We start from the raw sequence: 26145 nt of genomic DNA, 5'->3' as shown, positions 1-26145 counted from the left end.
AGCGACGCCCAGGATGGGCAGGGCTCCTGCCCGCTCCCAGCACACAGGAGACCCGGGTATGCTGCACCGACTTTGGCGGCTGCAGCTGTGCCTAGTAGGTAGGGACTTTCAGGGGCGCCCTGGATAGAGTAGAACGCAGGCCCCGGCTGTAGGGAGTGGCAGGCTCCGAGGTCACCCAAACGCCTGGCGGACCCCAAGGGACAGGCCCTGGGAGGCCTGCGCAGAGACTCCTCCCGAGGCCCAGGAACTCCAGCATGCCAGCTGCAGATCACGGAGCTTCCCAGTGTTGAATGCACTATGGATTACATCCAGTGCTTTTAGGTACTATGTATATTTAAACATTGTGGTTTTCGTCTCTAGAAGTTGGATTTTTTAAAGTATCTTCCACATCTATAAATTTCTGAACATATGGTAAACAGTATAATTGTTTTAATGCCATAACTTGAATCATTCTAACATATGTGTCAGTTCTGAGTCAGGTTTGATTTGTTGATTTTTTTCCTTACATCATATTTTCCTGCTTTTCTTCATGCTTAGTAAATTTTCATTGGAAAATTTTTTTTTACTGGGTATATTTATAATCCTAGAAATATCCTTGAATTTGTTCTGGAGTGCTACTAAATTACTTGGATACAGTTTGAAACTTTAGTCACTTGTTTCGAAGATTTGTTAGGTGCAACCAGAACAGTGTTTAGTTTAGAGCTAATTATTGAAACTGTTGAAGCAAGACACTTTTGATTGCTAAACTCAGTGCCTCAGGAATTCTTAGGTTTTCATTCTGGCACATAAATAGCTTGAGAACCCACAAAATTCCCAGCCTTTGCATAAACACTGGGCGCTATTTACCTTAATCCATTAAGTAGTTCTTTCCTCATTCTTGGATAGCTTCCTCACACACATATGCAGATCAGTGCTCAGCTAAACTCAAGCAGGTCCCTCTCTCTGTGTATTAGTCCATTTTCATACTGCTATAAGGAAATACCCAAGACTGGGTAATTTATAAAGGAAAGAGGTTTAACTGACTCACAGTTCCACATGGCTTGGGAGGCCTCAAGAAACTTACAATCATGGTGGAAGGTCAAGAGGAAGCAATGACCTTCTTCACGTGGTGGCAGGAAAGAGAAGTGCAAGCAGGGGAAATGCCAGACGCTTATAAAACCATCAGATCTCGTGAAAATTCACTCACTGTCACGAGACCAGAATAGGAGAAACCGCCCCCATGATCCAATCACCTCCCTCCCTCAACATATGGGGATTACAATCAAGATGAGATTTGGGTGGGAACACCGAGCCAAATCACATCATTCTGCAAGTCGTGAAAGATTTTTCTATGTTTAGCATTATCTTTTCTGACGCTTTTTATGACAAATTCTGCCTTAGTCTGGTTGCTCAGTTCTGTCTCCTTTATTTCTGTTTTGTTCAAAAGTTGTACTCCTTGATATAAAGGTGAATATCTAATTTTATTTCAGCAACTTGTACATAGTTGCCATCAAAAAATATTTACCAAATAAAGGAATAAACATTTTCATCATAAGATAAACTTCATCATAGCAGCAGCTCATTTAAATGATGCTGTTTTTGTTGTTTTATAACATATGCCAAATATTTTTATTTAATAATTTACTAATATTATTTTTAAGTTATGTTGGGTAGTTAATCCAAATCAACAATATATAACTGTGATGAGAGTCAGGAAATTTCTATTGTTTCTAAAAGTATTGGGAATTTTCCACTGCTCCTAGAATAAATATGATAGTAGACTTGGTTCTGATATAAATATTTTTACCTTATTGAATATGTTTTCCTACTGTTCCTACAGCACAGGGCATATTTCTATTTAATGGCTTGCTGGATATTTGCATAATTGATGCAATATTTGATAACTTTTAATATTTAATAACTTTAATGTTTTGGTAATACTTTCAGGAATACTTAAAATATTTCCTTATTAAATATGTTCAACATTGCCTTGTTTTGATTTGCTTGCCTGATAGTACAGGTACTATAATTTATTTAATGATATATTTAAATATATAGCCTTCCAAAATCTCAGGCAGCATACATGCAGAAACATTATACCTTTATAAAGTCAAAAATTTTAAATTATTTAAAGATAAAATTTTTCTCTGGCATATCTGTAATAATGAAAGTGAATCAAAATGTATTTCGAGAGCTTTGGGGACATATCTTGAGCAGCCACCCACATCAGCAAAACATTTCTCCAAGCACCCGTATTTCTATTTAAAAATTCATGCGATTTTCTCAGCATAATATATCCATGTTTATTCCAATGCAGAATAGTAGTTTCAATGTTCAATTATTTTGAGTTCTATTTATACTTCTAAGTTAAACAAACAAAAACAAGAATATGTTAAAATTTTTATTAAATAACCCCAAAAACCCCACAACATTTAACCTCTGAGAAACATACTCCTTTAATAGAATAAATAAATAAATACAATAAGCATTTTTTTCATAATACATATTAGGATGTATTTTATTTCATGCCAATAGCAGACTCCATATAAAAATGAGTCATGGGTTGGGAAAAATACAAAAAATTCATAATGTCTAGGATCCTTTTCCAGATTATACTAGAATTAAGGAAATGCACTCACTTTCTCTTATATAGCCACGGGCCTCCGAAAGTGTTCCCCAAAACCTTTTCTCTGTGTTCCAGCTTCTCATCTGTCTTAACACCGGGAGCCACAGAAAGTGGACATGCTCACAGTACAGGAAATAGAGCTTTGCACTGTTCTTTTAATGACATAGATTTTTTTTGTGAACTCACTCTATTTTGTCGTGGTAGCTTTGGCTCATAGGTTTGTGAGGCAGTTTATAGCAATAGGCTATAAAAGTTTTTTTTTTCCTAAATAAAGATAATAGATCAACCAAAGTTTTGAATTCCACATGGTATTCTCAAACCCCTACACTGAAATAGGACTAACTTGCCCAGTCAAGTGGTGAAGAAAGTTTCCTTGTCAAAACATGTAAATTTCCGCTGAGTTTGTGTCCCTAAATTAGAATTTTTTTCCATCTCAGGTTTTTCCCCTGCTGATCACTGTCCAAAGCATCTCACTGTTCATCTTTCCCCCCAGAGTAAGTTCTATGTGTATTGACCTAGACCTCGTTGTTGTGTACCACGAGCGCATAAGACTGACTAAGGCAAAACATTTATGGCAAAAAAGAATTTTAAAAGAATTCATGGCAAAAAAGTTATATTTAAAATAATCACCTCTAAATTTGTTCATTAATTTCTCTTTCCATAATTTCATCTTAATGTTTTTGAACTACTTGTCTCTTGATTTTACTTGCCACTGAGACCTTAAAAAAGCATTTGAGGGTGATATAATTGGACATTGAATGTTAGAAGATGGCTAAATGGTGGCAATATATGTTGATCAAAATTAACTCACGATAGTACTGACATATTTTTTTTTTAATTTATTTATTATTATTAAACTTCAAGTTGTAGGGTACATGTGCACAACGTGCAGGTTTGCTACATATGTATACTTGTGCCATGTTGGTGTGCTGCACCCATCAACTCGTCATTTACATCAGGTATAACTCCCAATGCAATCCCTCCCCCCTCCCCCCTCCCCATGATAGGCCCCGGTGTGTGATGTTCCCCTTCCCGAGTCCAAGTGATCTCATTGTTCAGTTCCCACCTACAAGTGAGAACATGCGGTGTTTGGTTTTCTGTTCTTGTGATAGTTTGCTAAGAATGATGGTTTCCAGCTGCATCCATGTCCCTACAAAGGACACAAACTCATCCTTTTTTATGGCTGCATAGTATTCCATGGTGTATATGTGCCACATTTTCTTAATCCAATCTGTCACTGATGGACATTTGGGTTGATTCCAAGTCTTTGCTATTGTGAATAGTGCTGCAATAAACATATGTGTGCATGTGTCTTTATAGCAGCATAATTTATAATCCTTTGGGTATATACCCAGTAATGGGATGGCTGGGTCATATGGTACATCTAGTTCTAGATCCTTGAGGAATCACCATACTGTTTTCCATAATGGTTGAACTAGTTTACAATCCCACCAACAGTGTAAAAGTGTTCCTATTTCTCCACATCCTCTCCAGCACCTGTTGTTTCCTGACTTTTGAATGATCGCCATTCTAACTGGTGTGAGATGGTATCTCATTGTGGTTTTGATTTGCATTTCTCTGATGGCCAGTGATGATGAGCATTTTTTCATGTGTCTGTTGGCTGTATGAATGTCTTCTTTTGAGAAATGTCTGTTCATATCCTTTGCCCACTTTTGGATGGGGTTGTTTGTTTTTTGACAAATGGGATCTCATCAAACTAAAGAGCTTCTGCACAGCAAAAGAAACTACCATCAGAGTGAGCAGGCAACCTACAGAATGGGAGAAAATTTTTGCAATCTACTCATCTGACAAAGAGCTAATATCCAGAACCTACAAAGAACTCAAACAAATTTACAAGTACTGACATATTTTTCTAGGAGTTGGGATCATTTCTAATTTAATTGGGATTCATTTATAAACAATTTATGCTAAATATATTTCCTAAACTTCCTAAATATTTTTTTCTCTAGCTATTATACCGTTTTCCCCTACTTTAACTAGATTAACTAGTCATTAGGAAAAAGGAGAAAAAAAAGACTGACTTGATGGAATTCAATATTGTAAAGCAGGTATTCTCATAAGTGAAAAAATGCTACATAGATTTTACCAAGAGTTAATTGCTTTTTTCTTAGTCTTGTTCCACTTGTGAACTTTGTGTCACTTGATACTATTCCCTCATCAATTCCATGTCTGACATCTTTTTGAAAGTCAAACATATCTATCCTTGCTTCTTAGGACTTCTTTTCAGAGATCATCTTGTCTTAATCCAAAACTCTTTAGTCAGTGATCTTCTCAGGGCAGCTTTCACATCCTTGTTTCTCAATGTGTAGATGAATGGGTTGAGGGTGGGTGTGACAATGCCATAGAAGAGAGCCATGACCTTTCCCCGGTCATGAGAATAGCTAGAGGGAGGCTGGACATACATACTGATGGCCGTGAAGTAGAAGAGGGAGACCACCAGCAAATGTGAGGCACAGGTATTGAAAGCCCTCCAGCGACTTTCAGCAGAGCGGATTCTCATTACTGCCTGAGCAATGAACACATAAGTGCCCAGGATGAGGGTGAGTGGCACCAGGAGAAGCAAAGCGCCTAGTACATTGAGCTCAGTTTCATTCACACCAATATCAATACAGGCTAGTTTCAAAAGGGCTGGAACTTCACAGAAGAAATGGTCCAATACCCTCTGTCCACATCTTGGGGCCACCACTGTGAGAGTGGACTGGACAACGGAGTTAGCAAAACCACTGAACCAAGTGCCAGCAGCCATGTGGATACAGCGTCTCTGGTTCGTGATGACTGGGTAGTGAAGGGGCTTGCAAATGGCAGCATAACGGTCAAAGGCCATGATGGCTAGAAGTATGGATTCAGTAGAACCCAGGGTCAAAAATATATAGAGTTGGGCAACACAACTCCCATAGCTAATGATCTTTTCTGCTCCCCGGAGGTTGACCAGCATCTGTGGGACAGTGCTGGTGGTATAGCAGAGGTCCAGAAAGGATAGATTGGAGACAAAAAAAGTACATGGGACTGTCAAGCTGGGGATCCAGGCAGGAAACTAGGATAATGGAGATGTTTCCAAATAGGGAAAAGATGTAGGCCACCAGAAAGATTACAAAGAAGGGTGTCTCTAGCCAGGGAAGGTCAGAAAATCCCAATAGGATAAAATCATGTAGCGAGCTTTGATTGTAGATCCACATGTCAGCACTGGTAGGTGAAATTCCAGCTGAGACCTCTAAATACCCATAGTTAGGGATAGACATCAATAGTAAGAGGAAACCACTGAGAATTAGAGATCAGAGATGCTGAGATTAAATTTTCATTTTTGCTCTAATCTGCATCTGTATCTTCATGACAGTAAAATGTCATTTGCATCTATATCCTGGTTATGATAAATTGTGGAGACAACATCATCAATGTAATATTGAAAGATTACTAAGAAAAGAATAAATACCACACCAGCAACATAGTTGGGAATTTTGCTTCTTTAATATGTGTCTTCTGGTTAGCTACTCACTTCATTTGAGTTTTCATATTTTCTCTTCTAAACAGTTTTATTAGTACCACCGTCAACTCTACATTCATGGATATTTAATGGTGGCAACAGAGTGTAGATTAAAACAGAAGGAAAAGGCAAAGCTTCCCACAAACAGGTCAAATGAAGGCCAGCATGAAGACTACAGGAGGATCTGCAGCCAGGGAGAGCAAAGACATCTTGGCATGTTCATCCGCTTTGTACAGATCATGGTCAGAAAACACTGTAAGAACTGCAGCACTTCATAAAGTCTGCATGATAAAAGGATGGAGTGTCAGGACCCGTTTTACCCCTTTCAAGTTTTAATGCTAGTCCTACTCAGAAAATTTAAAAATAGGGAGAAAGAAGCCAGAAAAATCAAACAAAATTACGCACACAAAAAAACAATCAGTCCTTCGAAATTTGTTTGCTGTGAAAATGCAACTTTAAAAGTATCTGGATAAATCTGATGAAACTTTAATCTCTGGAAGAAATCACCAGAAAGAGTTTTAAATATTTAAATCCTTGAAATTTGAGGATGTATATGAATTTCTAGTCCCTCAGGACCATTCTCAGCACATATAAACTTAATCATTTTCCCTCTCTCTCCCTTCTTTATTCACATATTTTCTAATTACTGATACTATTTTTTCCATCTAAATTCCCTCTATCCTGCTCTTTGCCCGTCCAAATCACGCAATTCCTTTATCATATAATTTCTAAAGAATAACTCCAATTGCAAATTTTTCCATTCCCTACAATCCCAAATTTCTTGTTTATGTTTGACTCTTATCTTTTAGTAAATTTGCCATGTTTTTCTCTAGTTGTTTTATAAAAGACATTTATAAAAGACTGGGATTTCCTCCAAATCCCAGTCATTCCATTCATCAGCTGTGTGACTTTGGAGATGTCATTTAATCTTCCTGTGTTTCAATTTTCTCATCTTTCAAATGAGCATAATTATACCCATCTCATAGAACTGCTGTACAAATTAAGGAATAGAGTGTACATTGCAAACATAGCTCAGTTCTTGTCTTATACTAATAATTCAATGACTATTAATGATTATTATATACTTACCTAATCATGAATCCCCAGATATATTATAATTGTTTTATTTTTATGCATTTATACACAGTTTATAATGATATTTGTAATAATAAATATTTATTAGAGGATAGTAAACAAAATGTGACTGCTCTGAAATTAGCTCAGGATCCTCTATTTACTTTTCTGATTCTCTCATTTGCCCTACGTCATATTCTTCTTGTGATCCTGACTTAGTAGGGTTCATGTACTTAGTTGGCCAGCTCTATTTTTCAAATTGTGTCATCTGAGTTATGGACTTAGACCATGTGAATGACCATGTGAGTGACAGCGAGAAATGATAGGGATAAAAACTTGCTTCACAGCTAGACATAAGAATCACTAAATTCAAAACTGATTTTATTATCCATTCATTAACATTTCTAATTTCTTCATGTGTTTACAGAATAACAATTCTTTTGGTATGCAGAGGTCATCATTCCCTTTGAATTATAATTGCATACATGTCACATAAGATGTCAGCTGGACTAATTTCTTCTTTACCATTGTATCTCAAATCTATCCATTAAATCTGTATCTATCTGAAAACATTAAGGCAGACTTATAGAAAATAGTTCAGTGTCCTGTGATCTCTAAGTTTCAAACTATTATTCTTACTTACAATTGTTCTCTCATCTTCAAAACAACCTAGCTGGTTTGGAGAACAGCCTTTCCATTGTTAAAATGTGGCCATGTACATTTCAGTTCAAAATTCTTCAGTGGCTCTCTGTATTCTGACACATTATATTAAAATGCACTCTTGGACTCAGGCCTCATATAACAAGCACTTGAACCAATGCAGACATATTCATTGATGCAACCAAACTTGTGACCTTCTCCCTTCACCCCTTGTATTTAGGCTGATGCGAAATGCCATTGTTGTTTTGTATCCTGTAAGGATCATCTCAAATGCAAAAATGTCCTTAAGTATTTCTTGCTGTCCTTTCTTACTGGTCATCCAGAATATTTATTTGTAATTTCCTGATGATATACTCATTTATATATATGACATATATATATGATTGGATATTTTTTAATGATATACTCATACATATATACTCATATATAGATATACATCCATATATGGGAGAGATAGAGATTTTTTTTCTGTCTTTTTTGTACTTGACATGTTTTCCTGACTATATCGATTACATACTCTTTTGAAAGAGTCAGCATGTGACTTTTATAAGTAAGAGTATATGTTAAATATAATAGGTATTTACTATGTGTTCATCAGTTTGAATTTAGTTGAAACCAGCAATCATGAAGCTTTTTCCTTTGGTGCTCTGATATGTTATTCCTAGATTACATTAGCATTTTTATATCGTTATTTTTCACCTATGACCTCAATCAGTTTCACTCACATTTCATCACAACCATACCCATATACATCAGTTACTAATTCAGAGCCCAAGAGGTCAAAGCAGAGTCAAAATATGCCCTATTGGTAGTTTTAAGGTTTTATTGCTAATTCTCAAATTGATGTAACTGATTAACCAATAAATACATTTATTTTACTTACTAAAAACTAATGGACTTTAAATATGTCACTTCATACCCTTGTAACCTGGTTTGTTCAACCAGATCAAGAGAATTAAAATACTTGCGTATAAACTCCATAGTACTTCAATGACAATTGGATGTATATTTTCTTTGTAAATTTAAAAAAAACCTATACAAGACCATATATAATACAAAAGCAGTAGCTGCAATATTAGTAGAACTACTCACATGGTAAAATTACGTGGAAGTGATTTTAGAAACTTCTGGGGCTTCTCCTTTTTTAAACCTTGTCATTTTGTATCTCTATAATGCCACTCTTTATTCAAACTGGTGCTATCCAATTCCTTTCTTCTCCCATTTCTCACCTGGGACAGTGAGTCTTTAGGAATAGAGCCTTAAAAATATGATTACATTTTGTATTGTATCCCCAAAGAAATGGAACACATATCACTGCCAGTTGATTAGAAGATTATTATATAAATAAATTTTGATTCAATACTGAGAAATAATTTTATCTTTACGTGTATATTTCTGAATTCAATTTTGCCTTATCTATTATGGTCAAAGGAAGACTACTTCTGTGTTGTAGGATTTCTTATAGAAGAATACTTCTTAATCAGTATTCAAGTATTTCCTTGTCCAATTAAAATCCTAAAAATTAATTTTCGTATAAGGAGTAAGGAAAGGATCCAGTTTCAGCTTTCTACTTATGGCTAGCCAATTTTCCCAGCACCATTTATTAAATAGGGAATCCTTTCCCCATTTCTTGTTTCTCTCAGGTTTGTCAAAGATCAGATGGCTGTAGATGTGTGGTATTATTTCTGAGGACTCTGTTCTGTTCCATTGGTCTATATCTCTGTTTTGGCACCAGTACCATGCTGTTTTGGTTACTGTAGCCTTGTAGTATAGTTTGAAGTCAGGTAGTGTGATGCCTCCAGCTTTGTTCTTTTGACTTAGGATTGTCTTGGAGATGTGGGCTCTTTTTTGGTTCCATATGAACTTTAAAGCAGTTTTTTCCAATTCTGTGAAGAAGCTCATTGGTAGCTTGATGGGGATGGCATTGAATCTATAAATGACCTTGGGCAGTATGGCCATTTTCACAATATTGATTCTTCCTATCCATGAGCATGGTATGTTCTTCCATTTGTTTGTGTCCTCTTTGATTTCACTGAGCAGTGGTTTGTAGTTCTCCTTGAAGAGGTCCTTTACATCCCTTGTAAGTTGGATTCCTAGGTATTTTATTCTCTTTGAAGCAATTGTGAATGGAAGTTCATTCCTGATTTGGCTCTCTGTTTGTCTGTTACTTGTGTATAAGAATGCTTGTGATTTTTGCACATTAATTTTGTATCCTGAGACTTTGCTGAAGTTGCTGATCAGCTTAAGGAGATTTTGGGCTGAGACAATGGGGTTTTCTAAATATACAATCATGTCATCTGCAAACAGGATTAGAGACTTAAATGTTAGACCTAATACCATAAAAATCCTAGAGGAAAACCTAGGTAGTACCATTCAGGACATAGGCATGGGCAAAGACTTCATGTCTAAAACACCAAAAGCAACAGCAGCAAAAGCCAAAATTGACAAATGGGATCTCATTAAACTAAAGAGCTTCTGCACAGCAAAAGAAACTACCATCAGAGTGAACAGGCAACCTACAGAATGGGAGAAAATTTTTGCAATCTACTCATCTGACAAAGGGCTAATATCTAGAACCTACAAAGAACTCAAACAAATTTACAAGAAAAAAACAAACAACCCCATCCAAAAGTGGGCAAAGGATGTGAACAGACATTTCTCAAAAGAAGACATTCATACAGCCAACAGACACATGAAAAAATGCTCATCATCACTGGCCATCAGAGAAATGCAAATCAAAACCACAATGAGATACCATCTCACACCAGTTAGAATGGCGATCAATAAAAAGTCAGGAAACAACAGGTGCTGGAGAGGATGTGGAGAAATAGGAACACTTTGACACTGTTGGTGGGATTGTAAACTAGTTCAACCATTATGGAAAACAGTATGGCGATTCCTCAAGGATCTAGAACTAGATGTACCATATGACCCAGCCTTCCCATTACTGGGTATATACCCAAAGGATTATAAATTATGCTGCTATAAAGACACATGCACACGTATGTTTATTGTGGCACTATTCACAATAGCAAAGACTTGGAATCAACCCAAATGTCCATCAGTGACAGATTGGATTAAGAAAATGTGGCACATATACACCACGGAATACTATGCAGCCATAAAAAAGGATGAGTTTGTGTCCTTTGTAGGGACATGGATGCAGCTGAAAACCACCATTCTTAGCAAACTATCACAAGAACAGAAAACCAAACACTGCATGTTCTCACTCATAGGTGGGAACTGAACAATGAGATCACTTGGACTCGGGAAGGGGAACATCACACACCGGGGCCTATCATGGGGAGGGGGGAGGGGGGAGGGATTGCACTGGGAGTTATACCTGATGTAAATGACGAGTTGATGGGTGCAGCACACCAACATGGCACAAGTATACATATGTAACAAACCTGCACGTTATGCACATGTACCCTACAACTTAAAGTATAATAATAATAAATAAATTTAAAAAATAAAAAATAAAAAATAAAAATAAATAAAATAAAATCCTAAAAAGACAGTTTTGGAATGCTACCTTCATTCTGTCTGGATTGTTTTCTTGCTAGAGTCTCTTTCAGAATCTCATTTAGTTAGAACTCAGAAAATGTTCTAAATCTGAAGAAAGCTGTGTTTCTTTTCCTACATTTAAAAATTAGTAATAACATTTTCACAATCTTTATATTTTCCTACTGCTTCTGTTCCAGTAGGCACAGTTATTTGTTTCTATTAAGTGCTATTAAGTTTCTGGGTTAAGTTTGGAAAGTTATGAATAAAATTAATTGTATACTTTACCCAATGAAAACAGTAAAGTTATTAAAGAAGTATATGTAGCCTGTTCCCCTGGTGTTCCATATACTTCATTTGTGCCTAAATATTGAAAGTGTGTAGGAAATAGAGGTAAAGTGAATAATAAGAAAATAATAGCAGTAGATAAACTCATAAAGTAGAGTTAAGAGAGAAGAAAAATGGAAAGGAAAGAAAAACAGTAAGACAGAAAAAAGAAGTACATAAAGATAGTAAATTTTTGTCTAATACATAATAATAGTCACATAAGTAACTGTCAAATATACAAACACAAAAAGAAATGGAAGAAAAATAGAAAATAAAAATGAAAGATCTAAGACTAAATTCAGTAATTCAGCTTAAATGTCTAGAAAGGACAGCAGGGAGTACTTGCCTTTCTGACTGTATAAGAATAAAACGGAAATAGGAGAGTTTAATTTGCCTAAATCAGAAGTTAAAAACATGCTAATGATCCCCTCGAGGATGAAAAACTGGAGCTGGGAGACAGAAGAATCTATAGATCTTTGGCAAATGGGGTGCACAAAAAAACAAAGAGTGAGCAGAGAAGTATCTGACCACATGGTTTAAGAACACATGAAGAGGGGGGCGGAGCAAGATGGCCAAATAGGAACAGCTCCAGTCTCCAGCTCCCAGCATGAGCGACACAGAAGACAGGTGATTTCTGCATTTTCAACTGAGATACTGGGTTCATCTCACTAGGGAGTGTGGGACAATCAGTGCTGGTCAGCTGCTGCAGCCTGAGCAGCGAGAGCTGAAGCAGGGCGAGGCATCACTTCACCTGGGAAGCACAAAGGGGAAGGGAATCCCTTTTCCTAGCCAGGGGAACTGAGACACACAACACCTGGAAAATCAGGTAACTCCCACCCCAATACTGCGCTTTACCAAGGGTCTTATCAAACAGGCACACCAGGAGATTATATCCCACACCTGGCCAGGAGGGTCCCACACCCACGGAGCCTCCCTCATTGCTAGCACAGCGGTCTGCGATCTAACGGCAAGGCAGCAACAAGGCTGGAGGAGGGGCGCCTGCCATTGCTGAGGCTTAAGTGGGTAAACAAAACGGCTGGGAAGCTCGAGCTGGGTGGAGCTCACAGCAGCTCAAGGAGTCCTGCCTGTCTCTGTAGACTCCAACCCTCGGGACAGGGCACAGCTAAAAAACAACAACAACAACAAAAAAGCAGCGGAAACCTCTGCAGACGCAAACAATTCTCTCTGACAGCTTTGAAGAGAGCAGTGGATCTCCCAACACAGAGGTTGAGATCTGAGAATGGGCAGACTGCCTGCTCAAGTGGGTCCCTGACCCCTGAGTAGCCCCACTAGGGGCAGACCGACACCCCACACCTCACACAGTGGAGTACACCCCTGAGAGGAAACTTCCAAAGCAAGAATCAGACAGGTACACTCGCTGTTCAGCAATATTCTATCTTCTGCAGCCTCTGCTGCTGATACCCAGGCAAACAGCGTCTGGAGTGGACCTCAAGTAATCTCCAACAGACCTACAGCTGAGGGTCCTGATTGTTAGAAGGAAAACTAACAAACAGGAAGGACACCCACACCAAAACCCCATCAGTACGTCACCATCATCAAAGACCAGAGGCAGATAAAACCACAAAGATGGGGAAAAAGCAGGGAAGAAAAGCTGGAAGTTCAAAAAGTAAGAGCGCATCTCCCCCTCCAAAGGAACACAGCTCATCACCAGCAACGGATCAAAGCTTGACGGAGAATGACTTTGACGAGATGAGAGAAGAAGGCTTCAGTCCATCAAACTTCTCAGAGCTAAAGGAGGAATTATGTACCCAGTGCAAAGAAACTAAAAATCTTGAAAAAAGAGTGGAAGAATTGATAACTAGAATAATTAATGCAGAAAAGGCCATAAACGAACTGACAGAGATGAAAACCATGACATGAGAAATACGTGACAAATGCACGAGCCTCAGTAACCGACTCAATCAACTGGAAGAAAGAGTATCAGCGATTGAGGATCAAATGAATGATATGAAGCGAGAAGAGAAACCTAAAGAAAAAAGAAGAAAAAGAAATGAACAAAGCCTGCAAGAAGTATGGGATTATGTAAAAAGATGAAATCTACGTCTGATTGGGGTGCCTGAAAGTGAGGGGGAAAATGGAACCAAGTTGGAAAACACTCTTCAGGATATCATCCAGGAGAACTTCCCCAACCTAGTAGAGCAGGCCAACATTAATTTTCAGGAAATACAGAGAATGCCACAAAGATACTCCTCGAGAAGAGCAACTCCAAGACACATAATTGTCAGATTCACCAAAGTTGAAATGAAAGAAAAAATGTTAAGGGCAGCCAGAGACAAAGGTCGGGTTACCCACAAAGGGAAGCCCACCAGACTAACAGCAGATCTCTCAGTAGAAACTCTACAAGCCAGAAGAGAGTGGGGGCCAATATTCAACATTCTTTTTTTTTTTTTTTTTTTTTTTGAGACGGAGTCTTGCTCTGTCACCCGGGCTGGAGTGCGGTGGCCGGATCTCAGCTCACTGCAAGCTCCGCCTCCCGGGTTTATGCCATTCTCCTGCCTCAGCCTCCCGAGTAGCTGGGACTACAGGCGCCCGCCACCTCGCCCGGCTAGTTTTTTGTATTATTTTAGTAGAGACGGGGTTTCACCTTGTTAGCCAGGATGGTCTCGATCTCCTGACCTCGTGATCCGCCCGTCTCGGCCTCCCAAAGTGCTGGGATTACAGGCTTGAGCCACTGCGCCTGGCCTCAACATTCTTAAAGAAAAGAATTTTAAACCCAGAATTTCATATCCAGCCAAACTAAGTTTCATAAGTAAAGGAGAAATAAAATCCTTTGCAGACAAGCAAATGCTTAGAGATTTTGTCATCACCAGGCCTGCCCTACAAGAGATCCTAAAGGAAGCACTAAACATGGAAAGGAACAACCAGTACCAGCCATTGCAAAAACATACCAAAACGTAAAGACCATTGATGCTAGGAAGAAACTGCATCAACTAACAAGCAAAATAACCAGCTAATATCATAATGACAGGATCAAGTTCACACATAACATATTAACCTTAAAGGTAAATGGACTAAATGGTCCAATTAAAAGATGCAGACTGGCAAACTGGATAAAGAGGCAAGACCCATCAGTCTGCTGTATTCAGGAGACCCATCTCACATGCAGAGACATACATAGGCTCAGAATAAAGGGATGAAGGAAGATCTACCAAGAAAATGGAGAACAAAAAAAAGTAGGGGTTGCAATCCTAGTCTCTGATAAAACAGACTTTAAACCATCAAAGATCAAAAGAGACAAAGAAGGCCATTACATAATGGTAAAGGGATCAATTCAACAGGAAGAGCTAACTATCCTAAATATATATGCACCCAATACAGGAGCACCCAGATTCATAAAGCAAGTCCTTAGAGACTTACAAAGAGACTTAGACTCCCATACAATAATAATGGGAGACTTCAACACCCCACTGTCAACGTTAGACAGATTAATGAGACAGAAAGTTAACAACGATATCCAGGAATTGAACTCATCTCTGCACCAAGCAGACCTAATTGACATCTACAGAACTCTCCACCCCAAATCAACAGAATATACATTCTACTGAGCACCACATCACACTTTTTCCAAAATTGACCACATAATTGGAAGCAAAGCACTCCTCAGCAAATGTACAAGAACAGAAATTATAACAAACTGTCTCTCAGACCACAGTGCAATCAAACTAGAACTCAGGACTAAGAAACTCAATCAAAACTGCTCAACTACATGGAAACTGAACAACCTGCTCCTGAATGACTACCGGGTACATAACGAAATGAAGGCAGAAATAAAGATGTTCTTTGAAACCAATGAGAACAAAGATACAACATACCAGAATCTCTGGGACACATTTAAAGCAGTGTGTAGAGGGAAATTTATAGCACTAAATGCCCACAAGAGAAAGCAGGAAAGATCTAAAATTGACACTCTAACATCACAATTAAAAGAACTAGAGAAGCAAGAGCAAACACATTCGAAAGCTAGCAGAAGGCAAAAAATAACTAAGATCAGAGCAGAACTGAAGGAGATAGAGACACAAAAAACCCTCCAAAAAATCAATGAATCCAGGAATTGGTTTTTTGAAAAGATCAACAAAACTGATAGACCGCTAGTAAGACTAATAAAGAAGAAAAGAGAGAAGAATCAAATAGACGCAATAAAAAATGATAAAGGGGATATGACCACTGACCCCACAGAAATACAAACTACCATCAGAGAATATTATAAACACCTCTACGCAAACAAACTAGAAAATCTAGAAGAAATGGATAATTTCCTGGACACTTACACTCTCCCAAGACTAAACCAGGAAGAAGCTGTATTCCTGAATAGACCAATAGCAGGCTCTGAAATTGAGGCAATAATTAATAGCCTACCAACCAAAAAAAGTCCAGGACCAGACGGATTCACAGTTGAATTCTACCAGAGGTACGAGGAGGACCTGGTACCATTCCTTCTGAAACTATTCCAATCAATAGAAAAAGAGGGAATCCTCCCTAACTCATTTTATGAGGCCAACATCATCCTGATACCAAAGCCTGGCAGAGACACAACAAAAAAAGAGAATTTTAGGTCAACATCCCTGATGAACATTGATGCAAAATTCCTCAATAAAATACTGGCAAACCAGATCCAGCAGCACATCAAAAAGCTTATCCACCATGATCAAGTGGGCTTCATCCCTGGGAATCAAGGCTGGCTCAACATATGCAAATCAATAAACGTAATGCAGCATATAAACAGAACCAAAGACAAAAACCACATGATTATCTCAATAGATGTAGAAAAGGCCTTTGACAAAATTCAACAGTCCTTCATGCTAAAAACACTCAATAAATTCGGTATTCATGGAACATATCTCAAAATCATCTTAAACCCACAGCCAATATCATACTGAATGGGCAAAAACTGGAAAAATTCCCTTTGAAAACTGGCACAAGACAGGGATGCCCTCTCTCACCACTCCTATTCAACATGGTGTTGGAAGTTCTGGCTAGGGCAATCAGGCAAGAGAAAGAAATCAAGGGTATTCTGTCAGGAGAAGAAGAAGTCAAATTCTCCCTGTTTACAGACGACATGATTGTATATTTAGAAAACCCCATTGTCTCAGCCCAAAATCTCCTTAAGCTGATAAGCAACTTCAGCAAAGTCTCAGGATACAAAATTAATGTGCAAAAATCACAAGCATTCTTATACACAAGTAACAGACAAACAGAGAGCCAAATCAGGAATGAACTTCCATTCACAATTGCTTCAAAGAGAATAAAATACCTAGGAATCCAACTTACAAGGGATGTAAAGGAGAACTACAAACCACTGCTCAGTGAAATAAAAGAGGACACAAACAAATGGAAGAACATACCATGCTCATGGATAGGAAGAATCAATATCGTGAAAATGGCCATACTGCCCAAGGTCATTTATAGATTCAATGCCATTACCATCAAGCTACCAATGAGTTTTTTCACAGAATTGGAAAAAACTGCTTTAAAGTTCATATGGAACCAAAAAAGAGCCCGCATAGCCAAGACAATTCTAAGCCAAAAGAACAAAGCTGGAGGCATCACGCTACCTGACTTCAAACTATACTACAAGGTTACAGTAACCAAAACAGCATGGTATTGGTACCAAAACAGAGACATAGATCAATGGAACAGAACAGAGTCCTCAGAAATAATACCACACATCTACATCCATCTGATCTTTGACAAACCTGAGAAAAACAAGAAATGGGGAAAGGATTCCCTATTTGATAAATGGTGCTGGGAAAATTGACTAGCTGTAAGTAGAAAGCTGAAACTGGATCCTTTCCTTACTCCTTATACGAAAATTAATTCAAGATGGATTAGAGACTTAAATGTTAGACCTAAAACCATAAAAACCCTAGAAGAAACCTAGGTAATACCATTCAGGACATAGGCATGGGCAAGGACTTCATGTCTAAAGCACCAAAAGCAATGGCAACAAAAGCCAAAATTGGCAAATGGGATCTCATTAAACTAAAGAGCTTCTGCACAGCAAAAGAAATTACCATCAGAGTGAACAGGCAACTTACAGAATGGGAGAAAGTTTTTGCAATCTACTCATCAGACAAAGGGCTAATATCCAGAACCTACAAAGAACTCAAACAAATTTACAAGAAACAAACAAACAACCCCATCAAAAAGTGGGCAAAGGATATGAACAGACATTTCTCAAAAGATGATATTCATACAGCCAACAGACACATGAAAAGTGCTCATCATCACTGGCCATCAGAGAAATGCAAATCAAAACCACAATGAGATACCATCTCACACCAGTTAGAATGGCAATCATTAAAAAATCAGGAAACAACAGGTGCTGGAGAGGATATTGAGAAATAGGAACACTTTGACACTGTTGGTGGGATTGTAAACTAGTTCAACCATTATGGAAAACAGTATGGCGATTCCTCAAGGATCTAGAACTAGAAGTACCATATGACCCAGCCATCCCATTACTGGGTATATACCCAAAGGATTATAAATCATGCTGCTATAAAGACACATGCACACGTGTGTTTATTGAGGCACTATTCACGATAGCAAAGACTTGGAATCAACGCAAATGTCCATGAGTGACAGACTGGATTAAGAAAATGTGGCACATATACACCATCGAATACTATGCAGCCATAAAAAAGGATGAGTTTGTGTCCTTTGTAGGGACATGGATGCAGCTGGAAACCATCATTCTCAACAAACTATCGCAAGAACAGTAAACCAAACACCGCATGTTCTCACTCATAGGTGGGAACTGAACAATGAGATCACTTGGACTCGGGAAGGGGAACATCACACACCAGGGCCTACCATGGGGAGGGGGTGGGGGAAGGGATTGCATTGGGAGTTATACCTGATGTAAATGACGAGTTGATGGGTGCTGACGTGTTGATGGGTGCAGCACAGCAACATGGCACAGGTATACATATGTAACAAACCTGCACGTTATGCACATGTACCCTAGAACTTAAAGTATAATAATAAAAATTTAAAAAATAACATAAAAAAACAATACCACAGAGGGGTGTACTGTCTTTGCGATATTGGGAGTAATATCATCCTCTCCTCTTCTTGATATTAAAAACAATATCACAGGGGAGTATATGCTCCTTGTGATTTTGGAAGTCATATTATCCTCTGTCCCTCTGAATATCAGGAACAGTATCACACGGAGTGCACACTCTGAGATATTTGGAGTAATATCACCCTCTCCTTCCCTTAATATTATGAACAGTATCACAGGAAGATGTACACCTTCTGTTATATTTGGAGTAATATCATCCTTTTCCCCTCTGGATATTACCGACGATATCACTGGTGGGTGTACACCTTCTATGGTATTGGGAGAAATATCCTCTCCTCCTTGAATATTACAAACAGTATCACGGGGGGGTGTGCTCACCCTGCGATATTTGGAGTAATATAATCCTCTTTCCACCTGAATATTACTGAAAATATCATAGGGAATTTACACCCTCTGTGGTATTGGGAATAATATTATCCTCTCCTCTTTGTATATTAGAAACAATATCCCAGGGTGCAGGAACACTTTTTGCGATATTGGGAGTAATATCATCCACTTACCTCCTGGATATTAGAAACAATATCAGAGGGGGATGTAAATCCCTTACGATATTGGGAGAAATATTCTGTCCACCCCCTAGATTTTAGGAACAATATCACAGGGGTGTGTACACCCCCTGTGATATTAGAGGTAGTATCATCCTCTTCCTCCTTGGATATTAAGAACAGTGTCACAGGCAGGTGTACACCCTCTACGGTATTGGGAGTAATATCATCGTTTCCCTCCTGGATGTTTCAAACAATATTACAGGAAAGTGTACACAGAGGGTGTTTATGATATTGGCAGTAATATCATTCTCTTCCCCTTAATTTTGTGAACAATATCACAGGGGGGTGTACACCACCTGAGATATTGGGATTAATATCATCCTCTCCCCTGCTGGATATTATGAACAATATCAAGGGGGGGGTGTGTACAGATCCCCCTACCCGTGATACTCGGAGTAATAATATTCTCTTCCCTTCTGGATGTTACAGACAATTTCACAGTAGGTTACATCCCCCTGCAATATTGTGAGTAATATCATTCTCTGTCCACTGGATATTGTGAACAATATCACATGGTGGTGTTCACCCCCTGCAATATTGAAAGTAATATTATCCTCTTCTTTCCTAAATATTACCAACAATATTATAGGAGGGTATACACCCTCTGTGATATTACGAGTAATATCATCCTCTCCACCCTGAATATTATGAACAATATCACAAAAATGTGCACATCCTCTGTGATATTGGAAGTAATATCATCCTCTCCCTTCAAGGATACTAGGAACAACATCACAGGGGTGGTGTACGACTCTACAATATTAGGAGTTATATCATCCTCTCTTCCCCCAAAATATTAAGAACTATATTACAGGAAGATTGTACACCTGCTGCAATATTAAGAGTACTATCATCTTCTCTTCCACTGATTATTAGGAACAATATCACAGAGGGCGTGGCCACCCACTGCAATATTTGGAGTAATATTATCCTCTTCCCCACTGGATATTACAAACAGTATGGGAGGGGTGTACACCCCCTGCATATTGGGAGTAATATCATCCCCTTCCCTCCTGGATATTAGGAAAAATATGACAGAGGAGGTGTACACTTCTTACAGTATTGGGAGTAATAATCCTCCTCCCCGGATATTAGGAACAATATTACAGGAGGAGTGTATACCCCCTGCGATATTGGGAGTAATATCATCTCCCCGCCTGAATATTAGGAACAATATCATACCGGGGATATATATCCCCTTTGATATTGAGAGTAATGTCATTTTCACCCCCCTGGATATTAGAAACAATATCATGGGGTGGGGTGTACTCCCACTGTGATATTGGGAGTAATATCATCCTCTTCTCCCGTGGATATTAGGAACAATAACCCAAGGGAGGTGTACACTCCCTCTGATATTGAGAGTAATATCATCGTCTTTTGTGTTTTTGTTTGCTTGTTTGTTTTGTTTTGTTTTAGATATTAGGAACAATATCACACTGATGGTGTTTACCCCTGCGATATTGGGAGTAATATCATCCTTTTCCCCCGTGAACAATAACAGGGGAGGTGTACAACCCCTTCAATATTGGAATAATATCCTTGTCTTTTTTGTTTTTTAGATATTACGAACAATATCACAGGGGTAGTGTACACCCCCTGCAATATTAGGAGTAATATCATCCTCTTCCCCCCTGGATATTAGGAACAACATCACAGAGTGGGTGTGCACTTCCTGGATAATGTGAGTAATATGCTTTTTTCCCCTGGACATTAGGAACAATATAACGGGGGGGCAGGGGTACACCCTTTGTGATACTGTAAGTAAAATCATCCTCTTCTTCCCTGAATATTATGAACAATATCACAGCTGGGATGTACACTTCCTGCGATATTGGAAATAATATCATCCTCTCCCTCCCTTAATATTAGGAACAATGTCTCAGGAAGATTGTACACCCTCTGTGATATTAGGAGTAATATCATCCTATTTTCCTCTGTATATTAGGAACAATATCACAGGAGGGATGTACACACCTGCAATATTGGGAGATTTATATTATCCTCTCCTCCACCTTGGATATTACAAACCATATCAAAGGGGGATGTACACTCCCTGCGATATTGGGAGTAATATAATCTTCTCCCCTTTTGCATATTACAAACCATATCACAGGGGGCAGTACATCCTCCGCAATAGGGGGAGCTATATCACTCTCTCCCCCTCCCCACTGGATATTACAAACCATATCAAAGGGGGCTGTACATTCCACGCGATATGGGGAGCAATATCACCCTCTCCCCCACAGATATTACAAACCATATCATGGGGTGTACACCCCCCACGATATGGGGAGCAATATCACCATCTGTTCCCCCTGGCTATTACGAACCATACCACGGGGGGTTGCATACCCCCCGCGATATGGGAAGCAATATCACCCTCTCTTTCTCTGGATATTACAAACCATATCACAGGGGGGTGCACACCCCTTGCAATATGGGGAGCAATATCACCCTTCCCCCTCTATACAAAGGTGTGTACACCCCCACGATATGGGAGGCAATATCACCCTCTTCCCCCTCCCCCGAATATTATGAACCATATTACAGGCGGATGTACACCCCCTGAGGTATGGGAAGCAATATCGCCATCTCCCCTGCTGAATATTACGAATAATATCACAGGGAGGTGTACACCTTCTGTGATATCGGGAGTGATATCATCTTCTCCCTGCTAGATATTAAGAACAGTATCACAGGGGGAATGTACACTCGATGCTATAATGGAAGTAATATCACCCTCTCCTTCCCTGCATATTAGGAACTATATCACGAGGGGATGTACAATCCTTTCGATATTGGAAGTAATATCATTTTCTTTCCCTCTGGATATTAGGAACAATAACACAGCAGGAATGTACACCCCCTTCGATATTGGGAGTAACATCATTTTCTCCCTGCCTGGATATTAGAAACAATATCACATATAAGGTGTACACTCCCTGCCATATTGGGAGTAATATCATCCTCTCCCCCACTGAGTATTAGAAAAAATATCACGGGGGGGTGTACATCCTCTGCAATATGAGGAGTAATATTATTTTCTCCCAATCTAACTATTAGGAACAATATCACGGGGTGGTGTACATCCCCTGCGATATTGGGAGCAATATCATCCTTTGCCCCCTCCCCCATCCCCAGATATTAGGAACAATATCACAGGGTGGGGGTTGTACACACCCTGCGATATTGGAAGTATGTCATCTTCTCCCCCGCTGGATATTAGGAGTAGCATCACCTGGGGAGCAGTGTACACCCACTGCAATATTCACATTAATATCATCATCTTCACCCCTGGATATTAGGAACAATATCACAAGAGGGGTGTAAATGCCCTGTGATATTGAAAGTAATAGTATACTCTCTTCCCCTGGGTATTAGGGACAATATCACAAAAGAGGTGTACACCCCCTGTGATATTGGGAGTAATATTATCCTCTCCTCCCTGGATATTGGGAACAATATCAAAAGGCGGGTGTGTAACCCTTGCAATATTGGGAGTAATTTTTCCTTTTCCACCCTGGATATTAGGAACAATATCACAAAGGGTGTCTACAACCCCTGTGATATTGAGAGTAATATCATCCTCTCCAAACCTGGATATTAAGAACAATATCCCGGCCGGGCGCGGTGGCTCACACCTGTAATCCCAGCACTTTGGGAGGCCGAGACGGGCGGATCACAAGGTCAGGAGATCGAGACCATCCTGGCTAACACGGTGAAACCCCGTCTCTACTAAAAATACAAAAAGTTAGCCAGGCGTGGTAGCGGGCGCCTGTAGTCCCAGCTACTCAGGAGGCTGAGGCAGGAGAATGGCGTGAACCCGGGAGGCGGAGCTTGCAGTGAGCCGAGATCATGCCACTGCACTCCAGCCTGGGTGACAGAGCAAAGACTCCGTCTCAAAAAAAAAAAAAAAAAAAAAGAACAATATCCCAGAAAGAGTGTACACCTCCTTCGATATTGGGATTAATACTATTTCCCATCCTCCTGGATAGTAGGAACAATATCACAGAAGGGGTGTACACCACCTGCAATATTGGGAGTAATATCATCCTCTCCTCATCTGGATATTAGGAAGAATATTACAGAGGGGATGTACACATCCTTCGATATCAAGAGTAATATCATTCTCTTCGTTCCTGGATATTAGGACAATATCACAGGGGAGGTGTACATCCCCGACAATATTGAGAGTAATATCGTCCTCTTTCTTTCTGGGTATTAGGAACAATATCATAGGGGGATGTATACCTCCTGCAATACTGGGAGTAATACCATCCTCTCCCTCCTCGATATTAGCAACAATATCACCAGGTAGGTGTATATCCCCTGTGATATTGGGAGTAATATTATCCTCTCACCTCCTGGAAATTAAGAACAATATCACAAGAAAGGTGTACATCCCCTGCAATATTGAGAGTAATATCATCCTCTCCCACCCCGGATATTAGGAACAATATCACAGGTGGAATTCAAACCCCCTGCAATATTAAGAGTAACAGCTGCTTTTTCCTGGATATTAGGAACAATATAACAGGAAACGTGTATACCTTGTGCGATGTTGGGAGTAATATCATCCTCTCCCTCCCTGGATATTATAAACAATATCACATTGGAGTGTACACTTCCTGCTATATTAGGAGTAATAGCATCCTCTCCCTTTCTGGGTGTTATAAACAATATCACAGGTTGGTATCACACAATACCTCCGAAGAAAAGCAATGAGAGATCAATTGACAGTCAGGAACCAGCTCCTTATTTATAGGAATATGTTTGTTTTAGGCTTGTAAGGGAATTTTATTTTACCATAATGCAAAATTTAACATCACATGTGCACTATATCATCTCCCCTTGCCCAGATGAACATCACTTTAAACCAGAATTTCAGCTTGCCATTAAAAGTTAAGAATCATGGGCATGGCATAGAATTAAAATTAAAACATAAAAAGAGGTAAATATGTTACAAGAGAGGAAATTTTCCACAATTTTTCATTCAATAATCATATTTTAATACAAAAGGAAGTTTAAGCCACAGAGTTCAAACCATTATTACCTTCAAGTGACAAATCAGTGTCTAAGGCTCATGTATTGGTTGTCGGGGCTGTTATTTGAGATTCGAGATTGCTGAAGATCAGCAAATCAGGAGACACTGGCAAGGACACAGGACACTGAATCCAAAAAGGTTCCAGGGACACAGTTCTCCCAACATGGCAATTAATATCAGGCTCTGCAGTATCCAAAGATGAACTGTCCCAGGAGATTATTCTGAAAGAAATGCTTTTGACTCTCTGATCTTTCGATACTGTTTAAATCTAGGCAAAATCGCAGAGATATTTAACTTCTGCCCTCATAGCCTTCCAACGTTCCATTTTATCGTTTCTGCTGTTAAGTTTCTATCAAAAATCTAGTATTTTATATATACAAGTATATATAATTAATTTATCCTGTGTTGGCTCATAACTTCAAATTCTCTTCATAATAACTTTAAATTTTGAGGCACCTTGCCTTTACCTCACTTCTACTGAGACAAAAACTGCAGGCCTGGAGCCTTTCAACAGGGCATTTTCCCTCGTCTCTAATAGGCACTTGACTGTTGCTGGAGATAGATATATAAATGTTTTGAACAGCGCCCTTCAACACACCTGGTCTTTCTCAACTTCAGATGGGCTCTCTATTCTGCCCAGAAGTCATTCTATGTGTGTCCTGTTGTTTGTCTCTTGCATCACCACAGCAAATGTTCAACAAATTCTTAAATCCTACCACCCAGTGTCCCAAAGCTCTCCAAGCAGGTTATCTTACCCTGACTTCCAAGACAAAACAGAGGCCCCAGAGGGAAATTTCGTTAACTTCTTGTCTGCCACCTATAAACATAAACACATTCATATTCTTTCTTCATGATTTTTTTCAGATCTCAATAGAGGCAGTGAACCCCTTTTTCTCTAAGGCAAATTCTATAAATATTTTAGAGTCCAAGAAAAATCTCCAGCATCTTCAAGTACAAGCAGGTGGTATGAATAACTGAGTGGATCAGATATAAGAAAAACAATTGCAGAAATGCAATAATGAACATCAACAAACATTTAGCTAAGGTCTATATGCAGTAATAAAAGGGTGGTGCACATTTTGCTGCACATGCCACATCTGAAGGAACCAACAACTGCTGAGCTCTAGTTGATCAATTTTCTATGCATTGAGCTCCAGGATTCCAAAATATTCTGAATCTTCAATAGAATCTGATTTTTATGAAAACTTTCATTAAAAAAATAGTTCATGAAGGTAAAATTTAATGAATTATTACAAAGTGAACACATCTTGATCAAGAAAAAAACATAAGAAGCATTCTAGAATGACTCTCAATTTCATTTCCATATACAACTTATACCTGCCCGTTGTAACCATTATTATGATTTTTTGAACTACATATAAACAAAATCATACAGCATTATTTCTTTTGTTTCTGCTTTTATTTATTCAGTGTTATCTTTGTGAGATTCACTTATGTGGTTGCATGTAACAGTACAGCACAATTTTTTTACTGCATTGTATTTCATTGTATGAATATGCCACAACTCTTTTACCCAGTATAGTACTAATAGGCTAGACATTCAGGTGTTTGTGATTTTTGTCTTTTTTTAATATTGCTGCTGCAAATATTTTAGTACATGTATTTGGTAAGAAACGTAAGCATTTTGGGGGGACTATACTGTGGAGCGGAATTGCTTAGGTTCGAAGTATGCATATATTCAGCTTTGGTAGATACCACTAATTCTGGAAGTTGGTTGCACAAACATAAACTTGATGGTACAGTGAGAAT

The 26145-nt window shown here is 38.8% G+C and overlaps 1 protein-coding gene and 1 long non-coding RNA gene across 2 annotated transcripts in view; both read right to left on the bottom strand.

Moving 5' to 3' along the window:
* Positions 1 to 4856: 4856 nt before the first annotated feature.
* On the bottom strand, positions 4857 to 5875 carry LOC103221895 (olfactory receptor 2B6-like). Its single transcript, XM_037996201.2, is given in 2 exon segments — positions 4857 to 5621; positions 5623 to 5875. Coding segments are annotated over 2 exon segments (1008 nt in total). The 5' UTR covers positions 5866 to 5875.
* Positions 5876 to 6072: 197 nt separating this feature from the next.
* The window catches only part of LOC140708936 (uncharacterized), a 115760-nt gene continuing 95687 nt past the window's right edge, over positions 6073 to 26145 (bottom strand). Inside the window, exon 2 of the long non-coding RNA XR_012089247.1 lies at positions 6073 to 6388. This is a non-coding gene — a long non-coding RNA (uncharacterized lncRNA). The remainder of the gene's footprint in view (positions 6389 to 26145) is intronic.

Source organism: Chlorocebus sabaeus, chromosome 17 (genome assembly GCF_047675955.1).
Source record: "Chlorocebus sabaeus isolate Y175 chromosome 17, mChlSab1.0.hap1, whole genome shotgun sequence".
Classification (NCBI taxonomy): Eukaryota; Metazoa; Chordata; class Mammalia; order Primates; family Cercopithecidae; genus Chlorocebus; species Chlorocebus sabaeus.
The sequence above is the reverse complement of the archived record's forward strand: the minus strand, read 5'-3'. Positions and strand labels throughout refer to the sequence as shown.